Source organism: Thermomyces lanuginosus, assembly GCF_041956635.1.
Source record: "Thermomyces lanuginosus strain ATCC 200065 unplaced genomic scaffold VTN49scaffold_27, whole genome shotgun sequence".
NCBI classification, from domain to species: domain Eukaryota; kingdom Fungi; phylum Ascomycota; class Eurotiomycetes; order Eurotiales; family Trichocomaceae; genus Thermomyces; species Thermomyces lanuginosus.
Window position 1 is genome coordinate 1,124,869 of NW_027192361.1, and position 17,319 is coordinate 1,142,187.

Below are 17,319 nucleotides of genomic sequence, written 5' to 3' on the forward strand. Positions count from 1 at the left end.
TTTGGGCGCAGCGTGGAATGGGAGAAACTCTTTACATGTACAGTACACTTGAAACGTCTCTAACCAACAAAATGCCTATAATACAGGTCCAGAGCATGAAGTTTCATAGATAGAACCCAACAACACGCATCCCTCCCAACGCCAAAGGAGACTCACTCATAACCATGCTTGATAATGCAAGCTCCCAGTCATCGAACCCTCATTGTCGGGCCTTTTTCCTCCGCTCTTCATCCTCTTTCATCATCTCGATGATCTCCCTCCTCCTCCTCTCTACTCCTTCCCGCTCTTCCTGCTGCTGTCTTCGTCGCTCTTCCCTCCCCGCAAACCACTCCTCTCGCGCACGATCTTCCTCATCGGGCCCCGCGTGTGCCAGCATACAGGAGTTCATTGCGAGGCGTTGCTCACGACAGGCCCAAGGGGTGGTGAGTGTTCGACCGCGGGCGCAGTCCGCAAACGCTAGACAAAAAGCAATCAACATCTACGTTTCGACAGGAGGAAAATCGGGGTGATATACCTTTGATTTCGGCGGCACAATACCCACGGACGCGTTTGTAGTAGAGTTCTCGGACTTGTTGTTCTTGGTAGGCAGAGAGGGGGAGGGGGTTGCGCATGTTGAGTTTGCGGTTTGGTTCTGGTTCTGCTTGTGTTGGTTGCGTTTGTGTTTGTGTCGGTGTCGGTGTCCCCGTGGAATCGGGTGTTGATGGTGTTGGTGGTGTCGATGTTGAGCTCTGGGCTGCTCCCATGGTTGCGTGTTGAGTCGAATTGGCTTGATACTAGATCTGAGATGGTAGGTAGGTATGGTCCAATTGATAAGAAACTATCGGTTCATGTTGCGCATTCAAACCCCGTCGTGTCGAGAAGGTTGTCGCTTCAATAGAGTAGCGTCAATTCACTTTCTTCCTGATACAATGTCGGCTTGCTCTGTGCTGGTGGTTTGATACTTCCATCGGAGGAGACAGTGCAAACAATGCAAATATACTCACCGCCTGCCAAAAATAATCTAGCCTACTTTTGCAGATCAGATATTTTGATATCGATGCTGAACTGCAGCTCAGCATCAGTATCAAGCATTGACAGAGCTGGCCTCTGCTTTCTAACCAGGGAGTATACCCTTTAACCCGATTCAAAATGTCGTCGATGCGCAACGCCGTCTATCGACGGCAACACCGAGAACGAGGCCAACTCTCCGGCCGCGAAAAATGGGGTATTCTCGAGAAGCACAAAGTATGACACTCCTCGAGAAAAAAGCTCTCTGAGGAAAGAAGAGTGATTAACGATATAATCTGATAGGATTACTCCCTTCGCGCTCGGGACTATAACCTCAAAAAAGCCAAACTCAAGCGCCTCCGCGAAAAGGCGCGCGACCGCAATCCCGATGAGTTCGCCTTTGGCATGCTCTCCAAGTCCACGGGACGGGAGGGTTTCCATGGCGCGCGCGAACATACACATCTCAGTCATGAGACGGTGAAATTGCTCAAGACGCAGGATGCCGGGTATTTGCGGGTGACAGCGGAGAAGATTCGAAGGGAGATGGAGAGGTTGGAGGAAGAGGTACGGCTGCAGGATGGGTTAAAGGAGGTTTTTGATCGGGAGAGGAGGGGGAGTTCATACGATGAGGAGGACGACGATGACGACGATGAGGAGATGGACGAGGATGAGGATGAGTTCTCATTCGGGGGAAAGAAGAACACACCGAGCAGAAAGATTATCTTCGCCGACGATCGAGACGAGCAGAAAAAGCTAGCAGCGTCTGGAGACGAATCGTCTTCAAGCGAGGATGACGATGAGGAAATGGACGAAAATGACGACTCGTTCGGCGCGCAATTAAAGGAGAAACAACAACAGCAGCAACAGCCAAACCAACCACTAACGAAGAAACAACTCGAAGCCCTCAAACAAGCAGAGCGCGAGAAGCGTCTCGCACGGCGTATCAAGCGACGGGCCGCAGATGCACGGCGCAACCGTCTCGCAGCGCTCAAGAAGCAGTACGAGGAAATCACCAAGGCGGAGCGGGAGTTGGAGCTACAGCGCGCCCGCATGGCACACGCCATTGGCGGGGTAAATAAGAACGGCGTGAAGTGGAAGGTCAGGGAGAGGAAACGTTAATTTTTCTTCTATCTGTTTGATTTCTGCTTTTTGTTTGATACCAGTTATAGTTGTATAGAATGCCATGAACGTTACGAGTACTGAACAAAATCATTGCTTTTTGTCCAAATACTCCATCCGAATACCAACTGCGCGCTTATGCGCATCCAACCCTTCCACAGCAGCCAGTTGCATCACCGCACCTGATAAGTTCCGCAAACCGTCGGCCGTGAGATGGGAGGTGGTGATGTGCTTGACGAAGGAGCCGAGGTTGACGCCGGAGTACTGCTTTGCATAACCGTATGTCGCTGCAACCATATGTTAGCAAAAGAGAGTGGGAGAGAAACAGTCACGGAAAGAGAACTTACGGAGAGAGTGGTTGACACCGGCAGAGTAATCGCCAACGCTCTCTGGCGTCCACTCGCCGACAAACACGCTGCCCGCGTTCTGGACGTGCTGCACCGCCTCTTCAGCGTTCTGCAGCTGCAGGATGAGATGCTCGGGCGCGTAGCGGTTGCTCAAGGCGAGCGCTTCAGCGGTGTCGCGGACGACGAGGGTCACCGAGTGCTGGAGGGATCCGCGCACGATGTCGACGCGCGGCAGGGCACGGGCCTGGCGCTCCAACTCGTCCTCAATGGCCCGCAGGTGCTCCTCGGGGGGGTCAATGGCAATCAGGACGACCTGCGAGTCGACGCCGTGCTCGGCCTGACTGAGCAGATCCGATGCGACAAAGGCCGGGTTGGCGTGGCGGTCCGCGATGACGAGCACCTCGCTGGGCCCTGCGGGCATGTCGATGCTGACGCCCGCCGACGTGTCGTTGGAAACCAGCATCTTGGCCGCCGTGACGAACTGGTTGCCGGGGCCCAGGATCTTGTCCACCTTGCTGATGCTCTCCGTACCGTAGGCCATTGCGGCCACTGCCTGGGCGCCGCCCGCCAGGACAATGCTCTCCGCTCCGACTTTGTGCGCCGCGTAAACGATCTCCGGCGACACTGTCCCGTCGGACCGCGGCGGCGACGCGAAGACGATCTTCTTGCAACCCGCAACCATCGCCGGCACGCCCAACATCAGCGCCGTAGACGGCAACACAGCCGTGCCACCGGGAATGTACAACCCAACCCGCTCGATCGGCCGAGAGAACCGCGAGCATGTCACGCCCGGCATCGTCTCAACCTGCAGGAGCTCCTTGTCCTGTTGCGCGGCATGGAATTTCTTAATGTTCTCAAAGCTAAGGTCAATTGCTTTGATCGTCTCCGGGGGAAGCTGCATTAGCTCTGGTGGGAACGGGGCCTTGATTACGGGAGATTTGAGCGAGGTGGCCTTCTCAAACTTGTGCGTATACTTGAGGACCGCCGCGTCGCCGTTCTTGCGGACGTCCTCGATGATCGGCTTGACCAGTCCGACGACAGCCTCGTTTGACTTTTGTGACGGCCGCCGCAGCGCCTCCTCCAGTTCTTCTTCGGACGTGGTCGCCGTATACAGTCTTCGCATCTGGATCCGGTCACTCTCAGGTTCCGTCTTGAGCTCCGGCTTGGAAGCTTCTTCAGCGGCCGGCTTCTTCTGCGTCAGCCCGACTTTCTCTGCCCACGGGCCTTTCGCATCTCCGGCACGCCGCTTGACTTTGAGGTTTTTGAGGTCAAGATTCCGCTCAATGTCCTCCAGGCTGACACCAGCAGCCACGCAACGAGTCAAGGCAAAGTACAGCAGATCTGCAGCCTCAGAGGCAATCTCCTCCTTTGTCTTGGCCTGGCACAGCTCCTCAGCCTCCTCCATGATCTTGGCCTCGACCAACTTCGGCTCATTGAACAGCCTGGCCGTGTAAGACCCAGGAGGAGCAGACTCCTTTCGCGATTGCAGGGTCTTCTGCAAGCGGGACAGACCAGCATACGGGCCAAAGCAGGTGTTGGTGCCGAGGTGGCAGAACCCACGGCCTTGCTGTTCAGCAACAAACACGATGCAGTCCGCATCGCAGTCGAACCCTATCCGACGGAGCACCTGGGTGTCACCACTTGTCTGACCCTTGTACCAGAGCCCTCTCTTGCGGCTCTGGTACACGCCGGTCCCTGTTCTCAGCGCTTCCGAAATACTCTCTTGGCTACTCCACACGAAGCCAAGCGCGACACCCCGTTCGTCTGTGACCAATGTGGCATATAGACCAGTGCTCTGGTCCGCGACCGCGGGCGCAGTAACGAGTCTGGCGATGGGAATACGAGAATCGGATTGTGACTCGAAGGTGACTCGGTCAGAGGGAATCACAGCAACGGTGCGCTGCTTGACAGTATCAAGGATAACATCCTCCGTCGCATCTCCGGTAAAAACTCTATAAATTTGTTGCGCTTCCGGGTTGAATCCAAGCTTCTCTGCGACTTGGGGCACGTCACCCGTCAGACACACGCCTACGCCTTTCCTCCCGTCTCGTTCTGCGATCCAGTTCCGAACAGCATCCACATCCTGATCTGACGACGCATACACCACCAGGCGAAAGGCAGGCACATCCTGCTCCACAGACAATGCCTCCAATTGGCTCAAAGTAACGAAAGCCTTCGCGGCACCGGTATTGAGAATGTCGACAATGTCGCCGGTCACGGCGATATCCGTGGCGTCAACATAGACATCTAGGCGGGCAAAATGCTTGCGGATGAAGTCAGACGGCTCCGAAACATTCGACGCCTTGATCAGGACCCGTCCCAAGTGAGCGATCTGCTCCAACGACACGGCGCCATTGGCCGATGAGGGGCTTTGAGAAAGCAGAATTGGGGTCGCCATGGGTTCGCAAAAAGGAATTGATCGACTTGAGACCAGAGAGATCCTTGGACAGGATCGTACCTGATCCCAATCCTTCGCCCAATGCTTTATTTATCTTGTCAAAAATTGGTCAATACAGCAAGAGTCAGACTCGATAGTGATTCATGATTCATGGCCCCCGCGGCTCCGATGTAGGAATAAATTTCAATTTGAGATCAGCAAGATCAGAAAATTTGCAAGATCAGAGCCTCGATCGAACCAATGAAATGCAAGGAAGTGGAATTAACCTGCATTCAAACTTTCCAACTGGTCATTACTCATTCAAAGACCCGCTGCCAAGGCAGGCGAATTGATTGGTCCTGACTTTGAACTGTTGTAGAAATAACGTAATCTCGGGATTCGGAATAACTTAATTAGTTAACTTATTTGTGCTCTGTAATACTTAGTTATCTCTGGTGACTTACTCGTACCCGTACGCTGCGTCTGACGCAAGTTATCAAACATCGTACCTGCGTCTCCAGTCTTGCATACTGAACTGCATATTCCTTCTTTCCATGACGTTGCATCCTACGTGTTATGATATGTGTCCGTGCTCACTCGATCTGCGTCCCATTGGCTTATATTTGGCAGCCACCAACCAAATCCATCGTGCCGAAGGATTCTGGATCTTGCAGAGCCCTTACTAAAGGCGTCATCTTGGTAATTCCTGTTGTTATGAAGTTGCGCGCAACGTTGTTTGAGGCATATCACTGAATAAATGATCATGGATCTATCTTCCGAGTTGTTTTGGTCATGCATGGTCAGCAAGAAGCGCGGGGAAGCATTCCATAACTCTGTCACTGACGGCTTGTAAGGATGCATATATGCTCGTACAATGGCAACACTCTGACACTACCATTTCCAACAGCATGCAAAATGTACTGCATCGACAATCTACGTTTGTTTGGAAATATGTGCTCGAGGCAGTACGACTGTAGGAGCAACTTTCTATATCAGAATCTTCTATTCTAGTGCATCTGTTCGTTCAGGCTTCCTGCATCTGCGCTCTCAAGGGCTAGGGCAAGCCTCTCTCTTCGAACAGAGACTTCCATTACGTATGCAAATACAAATGACTAAAAGTCTATGCAGGAACCATTAAACAAGTGCATGCGCCCTCTGCCCCTCTCTGAGGTTTGTGAAAGGTTTAAGTCAAGACTCCTCGGCCGGGTGATCAAATGCGTGATGCATTTGGTGCGACTGCATACTCCATCGTGTAGCCTTGAGTATTCATCAATCATGTTACTCGAGTGCTAACCAACCTTGGGTTAAGCAAACCGTATGGGTGTCCCTGGAGCAAGGGTACAATGACCTAGAATCCGTAGTATGTGAACCATTGTCCCTCAAACGTTTATGGAATACTAATAATTTCTGCATCTATAGTGTGGCAGTCTAATAGCAGCACCAAACGAACATAGCAGATAATTCTAAACCAGTCTGTATACACGGACAGTCACTACACATGCATGTGTTGGACATGGAGGCCATTATCACCAGCGGACGGTCATTATAAATAATTACAAATCCGTTCAGCGGGCCACGCATAACACTATTCAGAAAAGGATGAAAATAGAATCACAGCCATGAACCAACCAATGGTATGCCCAAACGACGCTGCTCAGACGTTCACTCTGTGCTGCAACACCTGGAATTTTGAAACTCGTCTTCGCGATGAACCATCAAGGGCTCCACTAGAGTAGGCTTTCCTCGTCACGATAGAAACACTGGAAGTAACCCGACTGCCGATCATGATATATATGAGCCCTCGGGATTGAAATTAAACAAGCCTGGACACTCGACATTTGGAGAGCTGTCCTTGCGAATGTGATATGAGGAGCCAGATCATTCTCTTTGGCTTTGTAACCACTGTTATTGCTCTCGTTTGGCGTGCAATATTCGAAGATTGTGTGGGGAAGTTGGGTGGCTCTCCAGATGCTCACATATAAGACCTTGTTGCCTACCGTTTTGACTTCGGAAGGATAAAACAGCTAGCCGTCTGGGAGAATTGTCTTAGCATTCTCCAAGTATGTAGATCGTCTATACATAGAGAGTATCCGTATTTGAAGCTAATGACAGATGGAACGAATCATTCATTCCAATTTATGGCTACTACAAGGCACAAATAGATATATTTTCCTCAAAATGGTAGTTATCACGATATGGATTAAGTGTACTTTGGGGCAACTGTATCTCCAGCTAGGGTTAAGGATTGACAGGGTTCTGGTTGCCCTGTTGGTCTATATCATCGTCACCTGCCAGCCTCTCATGCTGGCGCTCATACAAGATTTGCGTGGACTTTAGCCCTGAAAGTTAGGATAGAGTGGCAGTGAAACATGCAAGTAATTCTTCAGGTTTCAACGAGATGTAGGTAGTGCATTGGAAAACGAAATTGCTCTACGAAGTACCTAGTATGAAAAGGTCACGAGGAGTACTAGCGAGGCGATAAGTATTTGAGCCTTGCACATGCCATCGCAGAATGATGGATAGCAAGGCCGGTAATATACCAATTATATACATAGGACGGCCCAAGGAATGAAAACTATACAACCAGCCGCTCGAGTGAGGAAGGTCCCAGACTTTGGAGGTTGAAATGAGTTGCTTCAAGAAACGCGCTAGTAGTACAATGCGCAGCCTCCTCGTACCTAGTAACTTATTAGTCGAAAGCCACTGAGAGCTGTAGTCTGAAGAGAAACTCGGGTGGCGAAGTCAACATCCCGTATGTTATTGGTCGTCGCCGTACGGATCACGGCTCGTCCACGCTGGTACATTAGGGCTGTTATGCAACATGGTAGCAAACTTGGGATTGTAAATGAATGCGAGCCAACCGATTAACAACTTTGTAGATGCCAATTTGGCATTCTATTTATCTTTCCCATGAAAATAAAACTGGCAAGTTTCCCTCAGTAAAAGGCTACTGATTCACGCGCAGTGCTTTCGCCTGGCTACTTACGAAACATCATGGAAGAGGACGGAAACAGAATCGTAGTCAAACCTCTATACCCCAAATGACACTGCTAAGGCCGTTTCTCTGACGCGGAGATCCCTCAACACTAACGGGAATCTCGGCAATGAGGTCTCCAAGGGATCCATGAGATTTGGGATCCCTCGGCACGATGATGACATTGGAAGAGATCCGGTTTCCGATTGCCATAAATAGGCCATTTGGACTCAGGTCAAACGATCGCGGACAGTGACCATAAGTAGGAATCGGTTTGCGATAGATCGTGGGAACAAGATCCTGATCGGAGTCGCCTTTGTAACCACATGAATCATGCGTGTTTGGAACGCAATATTCAAAGATACTGTCGGTAAATCTCCTGGGATTACATTTGGTAAGGTAAAAGTCGCGGTTATCGATTGATTTGAGCTCAGGGAAATAGGATTCGTTGTCGAGGGGGTGGGAATTTTCGGTGGAGTTCCGCAAATTGATCCAAGGACCGTCAATAGGTATCAGAGAAGGACAGGCATCGCTTGTACCTCCATTGTCGGTGGGGAACTTCACGTTGTACCTGCCTAGGTAATTGGTGATATCGCTTAGCCAATACAGCAAAGCTTCATCCTGTCCAGACACTATGAAGGCTGCCCGTCGAATACCGAGTCGGGGTACAGAATAGTCTCTATTAGCTTTGCGCTTATCGCACGGCCAGTCTTTCAGGTAACCGTCGTTATCAATGGCATAAATGTAAATCGTGTCGGTGCCCTTATCCAGCACGAAGATGAACGATTGCCTAATGGGGTCCAGATACACCGCATATGGCTCGGATTTGTCGGAATCATCAAGCTGTAAACTCTGCATCGGCTTGCCTAAATTCTTCAAGGGAAGAGCAAACGTTTGGACAATAGGCTTCCGACTGTTTCAAAATTAGCGGCCTAAGCTTCACAGAGGTCGTCTCAATTGGAGCCTCGAGCGACGTACAAGCTGGCAATCGCAATAAATTTCTTCTCTTTGCCATATAGAGTAGCATGCACTGGTCCAGGAGCCGTCTCGACTTTCGCTCTTTCCTCCAATGTACCGTTCCTTCTGATGGCGTACTCATACAAATGGCCGGGTTCTCCCGTGGCCGGATCACCAGACTCGTCCAGGCAGTACAAGGTTTTACTCTCGCGGTCGATCGTCAGCCAGCTGGGTTTTTTGCCACACGATTGCAGAACTTGTGTGGCATAAACTCTTCCTAGGCCTGGTTCGAACTGCAAAGTGTGGACATTGCCCGAGTAGTGGGATGCATAGATGGTGAAGTTGGACGATGGCGAATGATCAGCATCGCGTTTCGCATTGTCTCGCTCACCAAGTTGATTCGGAAGGGCGAGGCCAGAAGACAGCACGAGCACAAATGAAAGAAGGACTCGCATTTTGTTCGATACTTTTCCGTTCTTCTGGTTCCAGATAGTCAACCGTGGCTCCTGACAGTTGGAAAAACACTTTTGCTCCCATCACGTTGGCTTTTGTAGGCTAATAGTTTACATTCTGTGCCAAATACTGCCATTATGGAACGAGCAGGCAACGGAAGGATGCAAAACTTTCTCTGTCAGGATATATGGCCCCCACGGGTTTGCCCTGTTAATAGATGAACTTGTTAGCAAGACTACATCTACGAGTGAACGTGGCGCAATATCGTTTTAATATCATGTGCCATTCGTGAAACGACCTGGCCCATGCTGTTTTCAGGACATGCTCTCGTTTAGTAGACTAGTAGGCCTACGAGTAGTGCTGGGTTCATAGATTAAATCAGTTGTGGTACTTAGGGTTTAGCCTAGCCGTTTAGAAAATTATTTCCGGGTACTCCCACGGGCCAAGACGACACTGGGCGTAAAATAGATTATCTGATCTACCTATGCATATATTTCAAGTAAATCTATAAATCTATTGAGTACAAATTGAGCTTAACCGCGCATGCTTAGTGTCTCTATACATTTAGCTGGCCGTTTATAAAGCTCATCATTGTACACGAGTTCTCTACAAGTTAGTACGGTTTGTATCGTCGCTCCTCTCTTTCCTTTTTCTTCTTCTTTTCGCGATGCTCCGACTTTGGTTTCGGCTTGTGCTCAGCCGTTGGCTCGGCAGAAGCAGGCGATTCAACCCAGGCGCGGACGAACCCGTCTTCTGCGCCCGTAAAAAGTGTCTTGGACTAGAGTATACCGTCAAAAACACATTCAATGCTATGGCCACGTAAGTGGGACTTACCTCCTCGTCCAGATAAACTGTCCGGATAATTTCCGGACCATGACCACCCGGCAGACGCCAGACATTTGAGCGGTCAATGTCCCATTTCGTCGTGGAGACGAGCGGGAAGAGATCGAGTCGAGGGTTGTTGGTGTCGCCTGCGGCAAGAAATGACCCCTGACTGCTGGGCAGGATCTGTACGACGTACTGGCAGCTGAGTAGCTGTCGGACGTCGCCAAAGTGAATCGGACTGGGGTCATTGGCGGTAGACTCGCTATCCGGGTCTGTGACTGGGTGGATGGAAAACACTTCGTCGTGGCTGAGCGCGTAGACGGCGTTGTCGGACAGGAAACCGGCGCGGTGGATCGAGCCGTGGTTGATCACCTGCAATAGCACGTCGTCCTCGTCGGCGATTGTGGTGTCGTAGATGTTGACGAGGCCGTCAGTGCTTCCGGACAGCAGGACATGTCTGCGGGTGGGATGGAATTGAAGCTGCAAGGTCGGTACATGCCCAGAAAACCAGTTTGGAGGCACCTACCTCGGTCACGTCATCGTTATGGCTTTCGATAAACTCCCGCTTGGGTTGATCTGGTGATCGCACGTCCCTGGAAACATGTGAGCCGTGTGATCATGATTTCGATCCATGGGCGACCATACCAGAGCGTCACAACAGCCTGGGATTGCGCCAGCTCGGTGCCGGACACGATCGTGTTACTTGCCGGGTCGCATGCGAGGGACAATATAGCACGTCGGTTCTCTGAAGGGAACCAAATTTTCCATGACGTTCCTCTTTAGCCGGAATGCAAACGCCAACTCGCGGAATTGACAAGGAGAAATATACCCGTACTCAACTCCACGGCCGGCCCCGCGCCCTGTTTGGCGCGAACATCCCACAGCCGGACCGCGCCATCCCGGCCCGCCGTCGCAAGGTATCCCGATCCATTTGTATCCCTGTATTCCTTCAATGATGTCACGCCCGAATGCGCTTTTGTCGATGGGGTCGACACTAATCGTAGCGTTTCACGATCGAACACGCGTAGCGAATCATCCGAGGCGGTCGCGGCCAGGTGCTTGCCGGGCGACGACGGCGACGCCACCAGCGAGTAAATGTAGCTACGCGGAGGTAGGCTTAGCGATGCGGCAGCCCTGGAATGGAGCTGGGGCATGGGTTCTCTCGCACTGCTTCGGCCTGCGGAAAGGAATTGAAGGATTTACACGGTTGCGGAGACTCTCACGGGACTGGATCGGCTGAATTCTTTCGCAGTATGAGGTGCTGGTCCAAATTACTATCGGGCCATCAAGCTACAGAATTGCTGCAATTTTTTCTGCGTCGATGCGTTAAACGTGCAGTTTGGACCTTTGGGGCAGCTTCAGTGGGTCGCTTACATAATCACGCATCTTGACGAATTGGAAAGCTAAACTGTAAACGGTAGTTGGGTACTGTACGAGATTTACGAGTTGCAGCGGTGTGATATCAGCCATCAGATCTCTTCCCAGGCTCGATAATCGATACAGGCGTTCATCGAATCCTGCGCACATAGTGAGAACTTAGGACCATTGATATTGTATCCGGCCAGGAATGTTCGCTGTCCAACGTGCCTTGCAGTAGATGGCACTCAATGCAATTTCTTGTGAACCAATGACTTCGAATTCAGCCTCTCGCAGCGTCACTTTGAAAAAACGGCACTGGTGTCATGAGGTCCAGGGCAGATGGGGTACTGTAGTGGTACGATACTTTCAGCATTTGAGAGTCCGAATCATGGACTGGAATGGTGCTTTATTTCATCCAGTCTGTCGAAGACGTACAAAGGAAGTACTAAGGAAGCACTAGCGCTGTGAATTTCCGGCATTCTCAGCCGATTCGATCAGACAACCTTGAGCATAAGTGATCCTGCTATTTCGATGCGCGAGAGCTCGTTCATGAAGACGCATCACTGGACTGTGAATCGATCGACCGGCTGATTCTCGCCCAAAAACTCGCTCAAATCAAGGGTCCTTGAGACTGCGCAAAATATCAACTGTCATTCGCTGGATATCACCAGATCATTAAGGTGAGACGACGCTTGCATGAAACGATAGTACGACGCGTGCATGATGCCTGTCAAGACTCAACGGTCAGCAAAGGGTCTGGAATGCTACGGTAACGGAGTTCCCCAACCGGCATAGAGTTCCCTCCGGAGCGCCGGAACGATCCCAGCCGGTATGCACGTCGAGATTCAGGGCAAGACCCTTCCCCACTTGGGACCCTCAACGAGTCCAGCGGTCATGCCGCCAGCCTGTCAATAAATTGTGTCTAAATCAGGGTGACCAGGGTTCATGTTTAGGGTTGAACCCTAATCGTACACGCTAAACCCGTCTCAGAAAAACTCTCCGCGCCAGGGATTCCGGGCCCCTGACCGGTAGCCAGTGCTAGCCTGAACGTCCCGGCAGGAAGAGGAAACCATCTGGAATTTGGGTCCATTTTGGCTCGTTGCTCTAAGAGGGGCCGATAACGTGCTTAGATCGGGTCGAGGTGGAATTAATTCTTCCAGCGCGCTGGCCACGGTGACTCCTCGATGGCGCTGAGGGAGCCATTTCATGCTCCCTGCAGAACTCTGTCCACGCTGCAGGACGGCCACCCACGGATCACATTTCCCAAGCGCCTGGTCAACGGCACACCCAGAGCCAGAATCCCAGACCTGACGGACCCAAGAAGTCGGGTCGGGCGTCTGCTCGGACTGGCCGACGCCGCCAGGGCTTGGTGAGAACCCCCTGCCCGCGACTTGCGTAAATCGGGTAAGGGGCGCTCTTAGGCGGACTCGGCATGGCTTGGCGGGCTCCTCCCTTGGCAGCGGGCGCCCTTCGGTTCCGGTTAGCGCCCAGTTAGCGCCTGGAGAGGAGGCCCCGAGCGGGAGCATCCGCCAACCATTCCCAGCGCTTTGGTGCTTTGGCCTCTGCCGGTGTGGGCGGCCCACTGAATTTTTACGCACCAATGGCCGCCCGCCCGCATTCGGCAGCGCAGGTTGGCTGAGGCTGGAATAATGCTGTCCAGTTCAGGCTCGAGAATAGGCACTGCAGGAGGTAATTCATGATTCAGCACGGACGAGCAGGCGGCGAGATTGTGAGTCATTTTTTCCTACAGTCAAAATGCAATGCTTATCGCCGTCTTTTCTGTATGTAACTATTCGCGGCTCTCTCTCTCGGTAGTTGGGAGGCGACGGTCCAATTTTCTCTCAAAAAGCACTCGCTAAAGTAGTCCCGTCAGCCCCTCCCGCCCAAGCTCTCCCAAGTCCCCCCCAAAAAACTTCCCTCCCGGATTTGCAACGCCATGAACTGGCTTCTCCCCGCCCCCGATCCGCCGTACTTTTTGCTCTCTTGTTCATGACCCCGTCTCCTCCGCGCCGCCTCTTCGCACCTCCCGTCGCGACTCTCGTGCGAAGATGTACACCCATCCGCCTTATTCGTATCACAATGCCTATCCGCACACCTCGGCGCCCGCCGTTCCCCCTTTTCAACCGCGACAGAGCCCCGACGCGACCAGTAATCACCACCTGAATCACACCCATTCCAACCACATCACCTACGGCAACAGCAGCTATACTCCCTACACGCACAGCAACGACTCCTTCACCGGCGCGATCGCATCCGGGTCCAATTCGACTCCGGCAGCCACTATTCCTGCGACCAACATTCCTTTTTCCTCGTACAAGTAGGCCAACCCGAAAACCTCTTTCCTTTCCTCTCCTCTCGTACGTGTACTGACGGATGGCACCCGGCAAAGACTGCCCGAGCAGTATCCGGATTATGAAGAGAACGGGCGATACTATCATGGATACCGCCGCGGTGTCTACCCGTTTCCCTGTGATGAGCAAGAAAAGGAGCGGCTTGATCTCTTCCACAAAGTCCTGACGGAAGCCCGCGCCGGCGACGGGCTGCTCTATTCGCCGCTGCCGCCGAGCCCACGCATCCTGGACCTGGGCTGTGGCACGGGATTTTGGGCGATCGATATCGCCAACAAGTACAAGGATGCCACCGTCGTTGGCATCGATTTGTCGCGCATTCAGCCCGACAACCGTCCACCCAACTGCGACTTTTACGCGCCGAAAGACTTCGAAGGGCCCTGGGCGCTCGGCGAGGAGTCGTGGGATCTGATTCACATGCAAATGGGGACGGGAAGTGTCGCCAGCTGGCCCAGCCTCTATCGACGGATCTACGCACACCTCCGTCCGGGCGCATGGTTCGAGCAAGTCGAAATTGACTTTGAGCCGCGCGTGCAGAATAAGGTCCTGACGGAGACGGCATGGTATCGCTGGTACATGCTGCTCAAAGAGGCGACGGAGCAGACGATGCGTCCCATCGCGCACAGCTACAGGCAGACCATGGCCGAGTTGAAGGCCGTCGGTTTCGTCGAGATTGACCATCAGATGGTTGGTCTGCCCCTCGGGACGTGGGTGTCTGATGAGCATGAGAAGGAAGTCGGGCGCTGGTACAGCTTGGCCTTGGCCGAGAGTCTCGAAACCATGTGTCTGGCGCCGTTCAGCCGTGTCCTCAAGTGGCATCCCGATCAAATCCGCGCGTTTGTGCGGGATGTCAAGGCCGAGACGATGAGCAGGGATATTCAAGGATACAATCTATTGCATATTTATCGGGCGCGGAGACCTCCGGAGAATGCATAATATTTTTTTTTTTTCCCCTCTTTCCGTCATCTTTTTTGAACTCTGTTTACGAATAGAGGGAGATGCTGACGCTATTCTTTTTTTTTTTTTCTTGTCAGCAATGGTGGCCGCTTTTTGCTCCCACGTTATGATCGATCGATGGGATGTTACTCTCATGGATGGATGGGAAAGTCAATCATTTCACGACATTTTTCTTTTTCATTGCAAAGTCGTGTCCGGCGTCTAATCATTTCGATTCATGGATTTGGTCTTGCATGATAATAGGATGGTTTAGTGGTACATGGCGAATGAATGTATGCATTGGATAGATATATCAGGTACTTCTCCATCGATCATTCAAGTCTCTCATCAAAGAAAATATTCCATGAGTGTTCTGTAATCACGTTACTCTAGTTATTGCTTTCGTTTCCGTCCACGCGCCCCAGCTCCATTCGGACGCTCCTCGCCATCATCAACTGCGTTCATCCACTCCCGACCTGCACCGGGACTCCGCCGACGCATCGTGCCAGGTCCCACAGCCACGATTTCCTCCTCACTCTCGCTGTCTGACAAATCTAGTAGGACTGGCATTTTAAACGTATCCGCATCGGCGTCATCCGCGACGCCGCCCTTGGGTGGCTCGATGGTGAGCACATCCGGCACGTCATCCTCGCGGTCGAGCCGCTGCTTGTGAATCTCCTCTGCGGGATGGATATCATACTCATCCTCGCGTTCCTCGTAAGGGACGTTTTCCTCGACCTCGACAAAGTCCGGCGCCAGCGCGGACCACTTTTGTGGGCTGACCACCGACCAAATGTAAATGCAGCCGGACTCAAGGCCGCAGGCGGCGATGAGTGGGCGGTTTGGATGCCACTCAACAACGCCCATTTCCTCACGAGGCCCTTCGAGGATTTTTACGAGGGATCCGTGGCTACGCTCCCAGATGTAAATGTCCGGGTTCATGAAGGTGGAGGCCATGACGAATTCCCCCGTCGCAGAAAAGGCGACATGGTTCCAGCTGAGCCGGTTGACGACATCTTGGAACTTGTGCTCGGTCTCGAGCTTGATGCTGCCCGGGTCAAGGCCCATACCCAGCTGGGAGAGGTCCGGCATGAGGACCGTGCGGATGACTCGGTCGGAGCTGTTGACGAGCAGGTCGCGCCCGTTACGCGCCAGACGAATCAGAATGATGACGCCATTGCAGAGCCGCGTCGAGTGGATCGTCCGGCAGGTCTGCGTCTCAATGATGTTGATCCATCCCTTCGATGTTCCTGTGATGATGTGGTTGCCTAGCGCCGAGAAGATCGTCACGCATGTGCTGTTCTTCGCGTCCAGCGCTGCCTGTTTGGCAGCTTTGGCGGCGTCGACACCCTCGGCTTCCTGGTTCTGCGGTCGAAGGGGTGCAGAAGGAAGGATGCGCTTGATCGGTTTCGGGCTCGAGATGTCTACCAGGACAGGTTGGTCTTCAAAAAGCGACGCTACAAACAGCCAACTTTTACCGTCAGCGTCTCAATCTAGACGAGGCTGTGCTGTAACGTACTGGTTATACGGATGCAGTTCGGCGACGTATACTGGTGCTTCGAACCGCACCATGCGCACACGCGAGCCATCCTTGAGATCCCACAGGATACACTTCCAGTCCTGCGACGAGCTCAACAAGTACCGACCATCTCTGGACCAGCTATTCCAATGTCAACATTTGACACTGAGATGATGCCGTGAAATCGTACCTCAAAGACTGCACTTGTCGAGTATGCCCTCGCAGCTTGCGCGCCACCCCATTTGTCTCCAGGTCAAATACCACCACAGTTCCGTCTACCTAGAACCCCCATGAGCAATATGCATCAACACCGCCATCGAGCGGCCATTCGTACCCGACCCGCTGCAAGATAGTTTCCTTTGCGGCTGAACCGGAGACACGTCGCGTGTCCGCTTCCTGGTCATACTGTCAGACCACATATTCTGATTTTATAAATCACAAATAGGGACGTACTTAGTTTGCCAGTTAATGTCTCAGGATAGTCCTGAGCCAGGACAAAGGGGTCAATTAGAGCCAGGTTCATGGTCAATGGGGCTCAAAACGCGGTGCACCATTGTTGGGTGGCTGGGCGGCGATGAAAAGATGAGTAGGAGAAGCCTGCCTGGACAGTCCAGGAGGAAGTGAACAATATCAAGTTAAACAGTATCCTGGTCATGAGAGCTTCTATCGGCTTCAGCATCCCCATTGAGAGCTCTCATTAGGGTTGCTAAGAGGCATCAACTGGGAAAAAAAAAAAAAAAAAAAAGGAAGGCGGGTAAGTCACGTGATTTATATCTGCCGCCTTCGGCGATCCTCGCTCGCTGATTGGCTGCCGCGTCTCCTTGGGAAAACTCGACGCTCATCGCTGGGACAGAGTGAGGCAAACTCCAATCCTTCCCTAGCCCATCCTCGCCGTCCGCCATCCCCTCGTCCGTCTGCCATCCGAGACTATCGCGTTTCGCATCGCGGCATCTCTCCTGCCAGTCGCGGTAGTCCCGTTCTGCTGGCTTTTCCGCCCGGTTTCCCGCAGTCTCCCCCCGTCGGAACCTTTCACGACGACCGGGTCCCCGTCCGCGGTTTTAACGGGCGCCCTCGCGGCAAGGGTTGCCAGAGGCCTCTTCGGCCAGCCCGTTTCTCTT

At 52.5% G+C, this 17,319-nt stretch overlaps 8 protein-coding genes across 8 annotated transcripts; 2 read left to right on the forward strand and 6 right to left on the reverse strand.

Annotated features, from left to right (window-relative positions):
* Positions 1 to 199: 199 nt before the first annotated feature.
* VTN49DRAFT_2652 (uncharacterized protein) lies at positions 200 to 743 on the reverse strand (the record flags this gene model as incomplete). The annotated part of the gene is made up of 2 exons (XM_069410401.1): positions 200 to 456; positions 515 to 743. The coding sequence occupies 2 exons, from the start codon at positions 741 to 743 to the stop codon at positions 200 to 202; spliced, it is 486 nt and encodes a 161-aa protein (XP_069269210.1).
* A 385-nt stretch (positions 744 to 1,128) lies between these two features.
* VTN49DRAFT_2653 (uncharacterized protein) lies at positions 1,129 to 2,106 on the forward strand (the record flags this gene model as incomplete). Its single annotated transcript, XM_069410402.1, has 2 exons — positions 1,129 to 1,224; positions 1,291 to 2,106. 2 exons carry the CDS (start codon positions 1,129 to 1,131, stop codon positions 2,104 to 2,106), a joined length of 912 nt encoding a protein of 303 aa, XP_069269211.1.
* Positions 2,107 to 2,196: 90 nt separating this feature from the next.
* On the reverse strand, positions 2,197 to 4,851 carry VTN49DRAFT_2654 (uncharacterized protein; the record flags this gene model as incomplete). Its single annotated transcript, XM_069410403.1, has 2 exons — positions 2,197 to 2,393; positions 2,454 to 4,851. 2 exons carry the CDS (start codon positions 4,849 to 4,851, stop codon positions 2,197 to 2,199), a joined length of 2,595 nt encoding a protein of 864 aa, XP_069269212.1.
* A 2,926-nt stretch (positions 4,852 to 7,777) lies between these two features.
* Positions 7,778 to 9,216, reverse strand: VTN49DRAFT_2655 (uncharacterized protein; the record flags this gene model as incomplete). The annotated part of the gene is made up of 3 exons (XM_069410404.1): positions 7,778 to 7,804; positions 7,859 to 8,717; positions 8,783 to 9,216. The coding sequence occupies 3 exons, from the start codon at positions 9,214 to 9,216 to the stop codon at positions 7,778 to 7,780; spliced, it is 1,320 nt and encodes a 439-aa protein (XP_069269213.1).
* A 611-nt stretch (positions 9,217 to 9,827) lies between these two features.
* VTN49DRAFT_2656 (uncharacterized protein) lies at positions 9,828 to 11,193 on the reverse strand (the record flags this gene model as incomplete). Its single annotated transcript, XM_069410405.1, has 5 exons — positions 9,828 to 9,992; positions 10,049 to 10,519; positions 10,566 to 10,632; positions 10,685 to 10,784; positions 10,869 to 11,193. The coding sequence occupies 5 exons, from the start codon at positions 11,191 to 11,193 to the stop codon at positions 9,828 to 9,830; spliced, it is 1,128 nt and encodes a 375-aa protein (XP_069269214.1).
* A 1,191-nt stretch (positions 11,194 to 12,384) lies between these two features.
* VTN49DRAFT_2657 (uncharacterized protein) lies at positions 12,385 to 13,096 on the reverse strand (the record flags this gene model as incomplete). The annotated part of the gene is made up of 2 exons (XM_069410406.1): positions 12,385 to 12,866; positions 12,997 to 13,096. The coding sequence occupies 2 exons, from the start codon at positions 13,094 to 13,096 to the stop codon at positions 12,385 to 12,387; spliced, it is 582 nt and encodes a 193-aa protein (XP_069269215.1).
* Positions 13,097 to 13,446: 350 nt separating this feature from the next.
* VTN49DRAFT_2658 (uncharacterized protein) lies at positions 13,447 to 14,682 on the forward strand (the record flags this gene model as incomplete). Its single annotated transcript, XM_069410407.1, has 2 exons — positions 13,447 to 13,715; positions 13,788 to 14,682. The coding sequence occupies 2 exons, from the start codon at positions 13,447 to 13,449 to the stop codon at positions 14,680 to 14,682; spliced, it is 1,164 nt and encodes a 387-aa protein (XP_069269216.1).
* A 393-nt stretch (positions 14,683 to 15,075) lies between these two features.
* On the reverse strand, positions 15,076 to 16,724 carry VTN49DRAFT_2659 (uncharacterized protein; the record flags this gene model as incomplete). Its single annotated transcript, XM_069410408.1, has 5 exons — positions 15,076 to 16,153; positions 16,202 to 16,342; positions 16,392 to 16,480; positions 16,536 to 16,597; positions 16,655 to 16,724. 5 exons carry the CDS (start codon positions 16,722 to 16,724, stop codon positions 15,076 to 15,078), a joined length of 1,440 nt encoding a protein of 479 aa, XP_069269217.1.
* Positions 16,725 to 17,319: the final 595 nt, after the last annotated feature.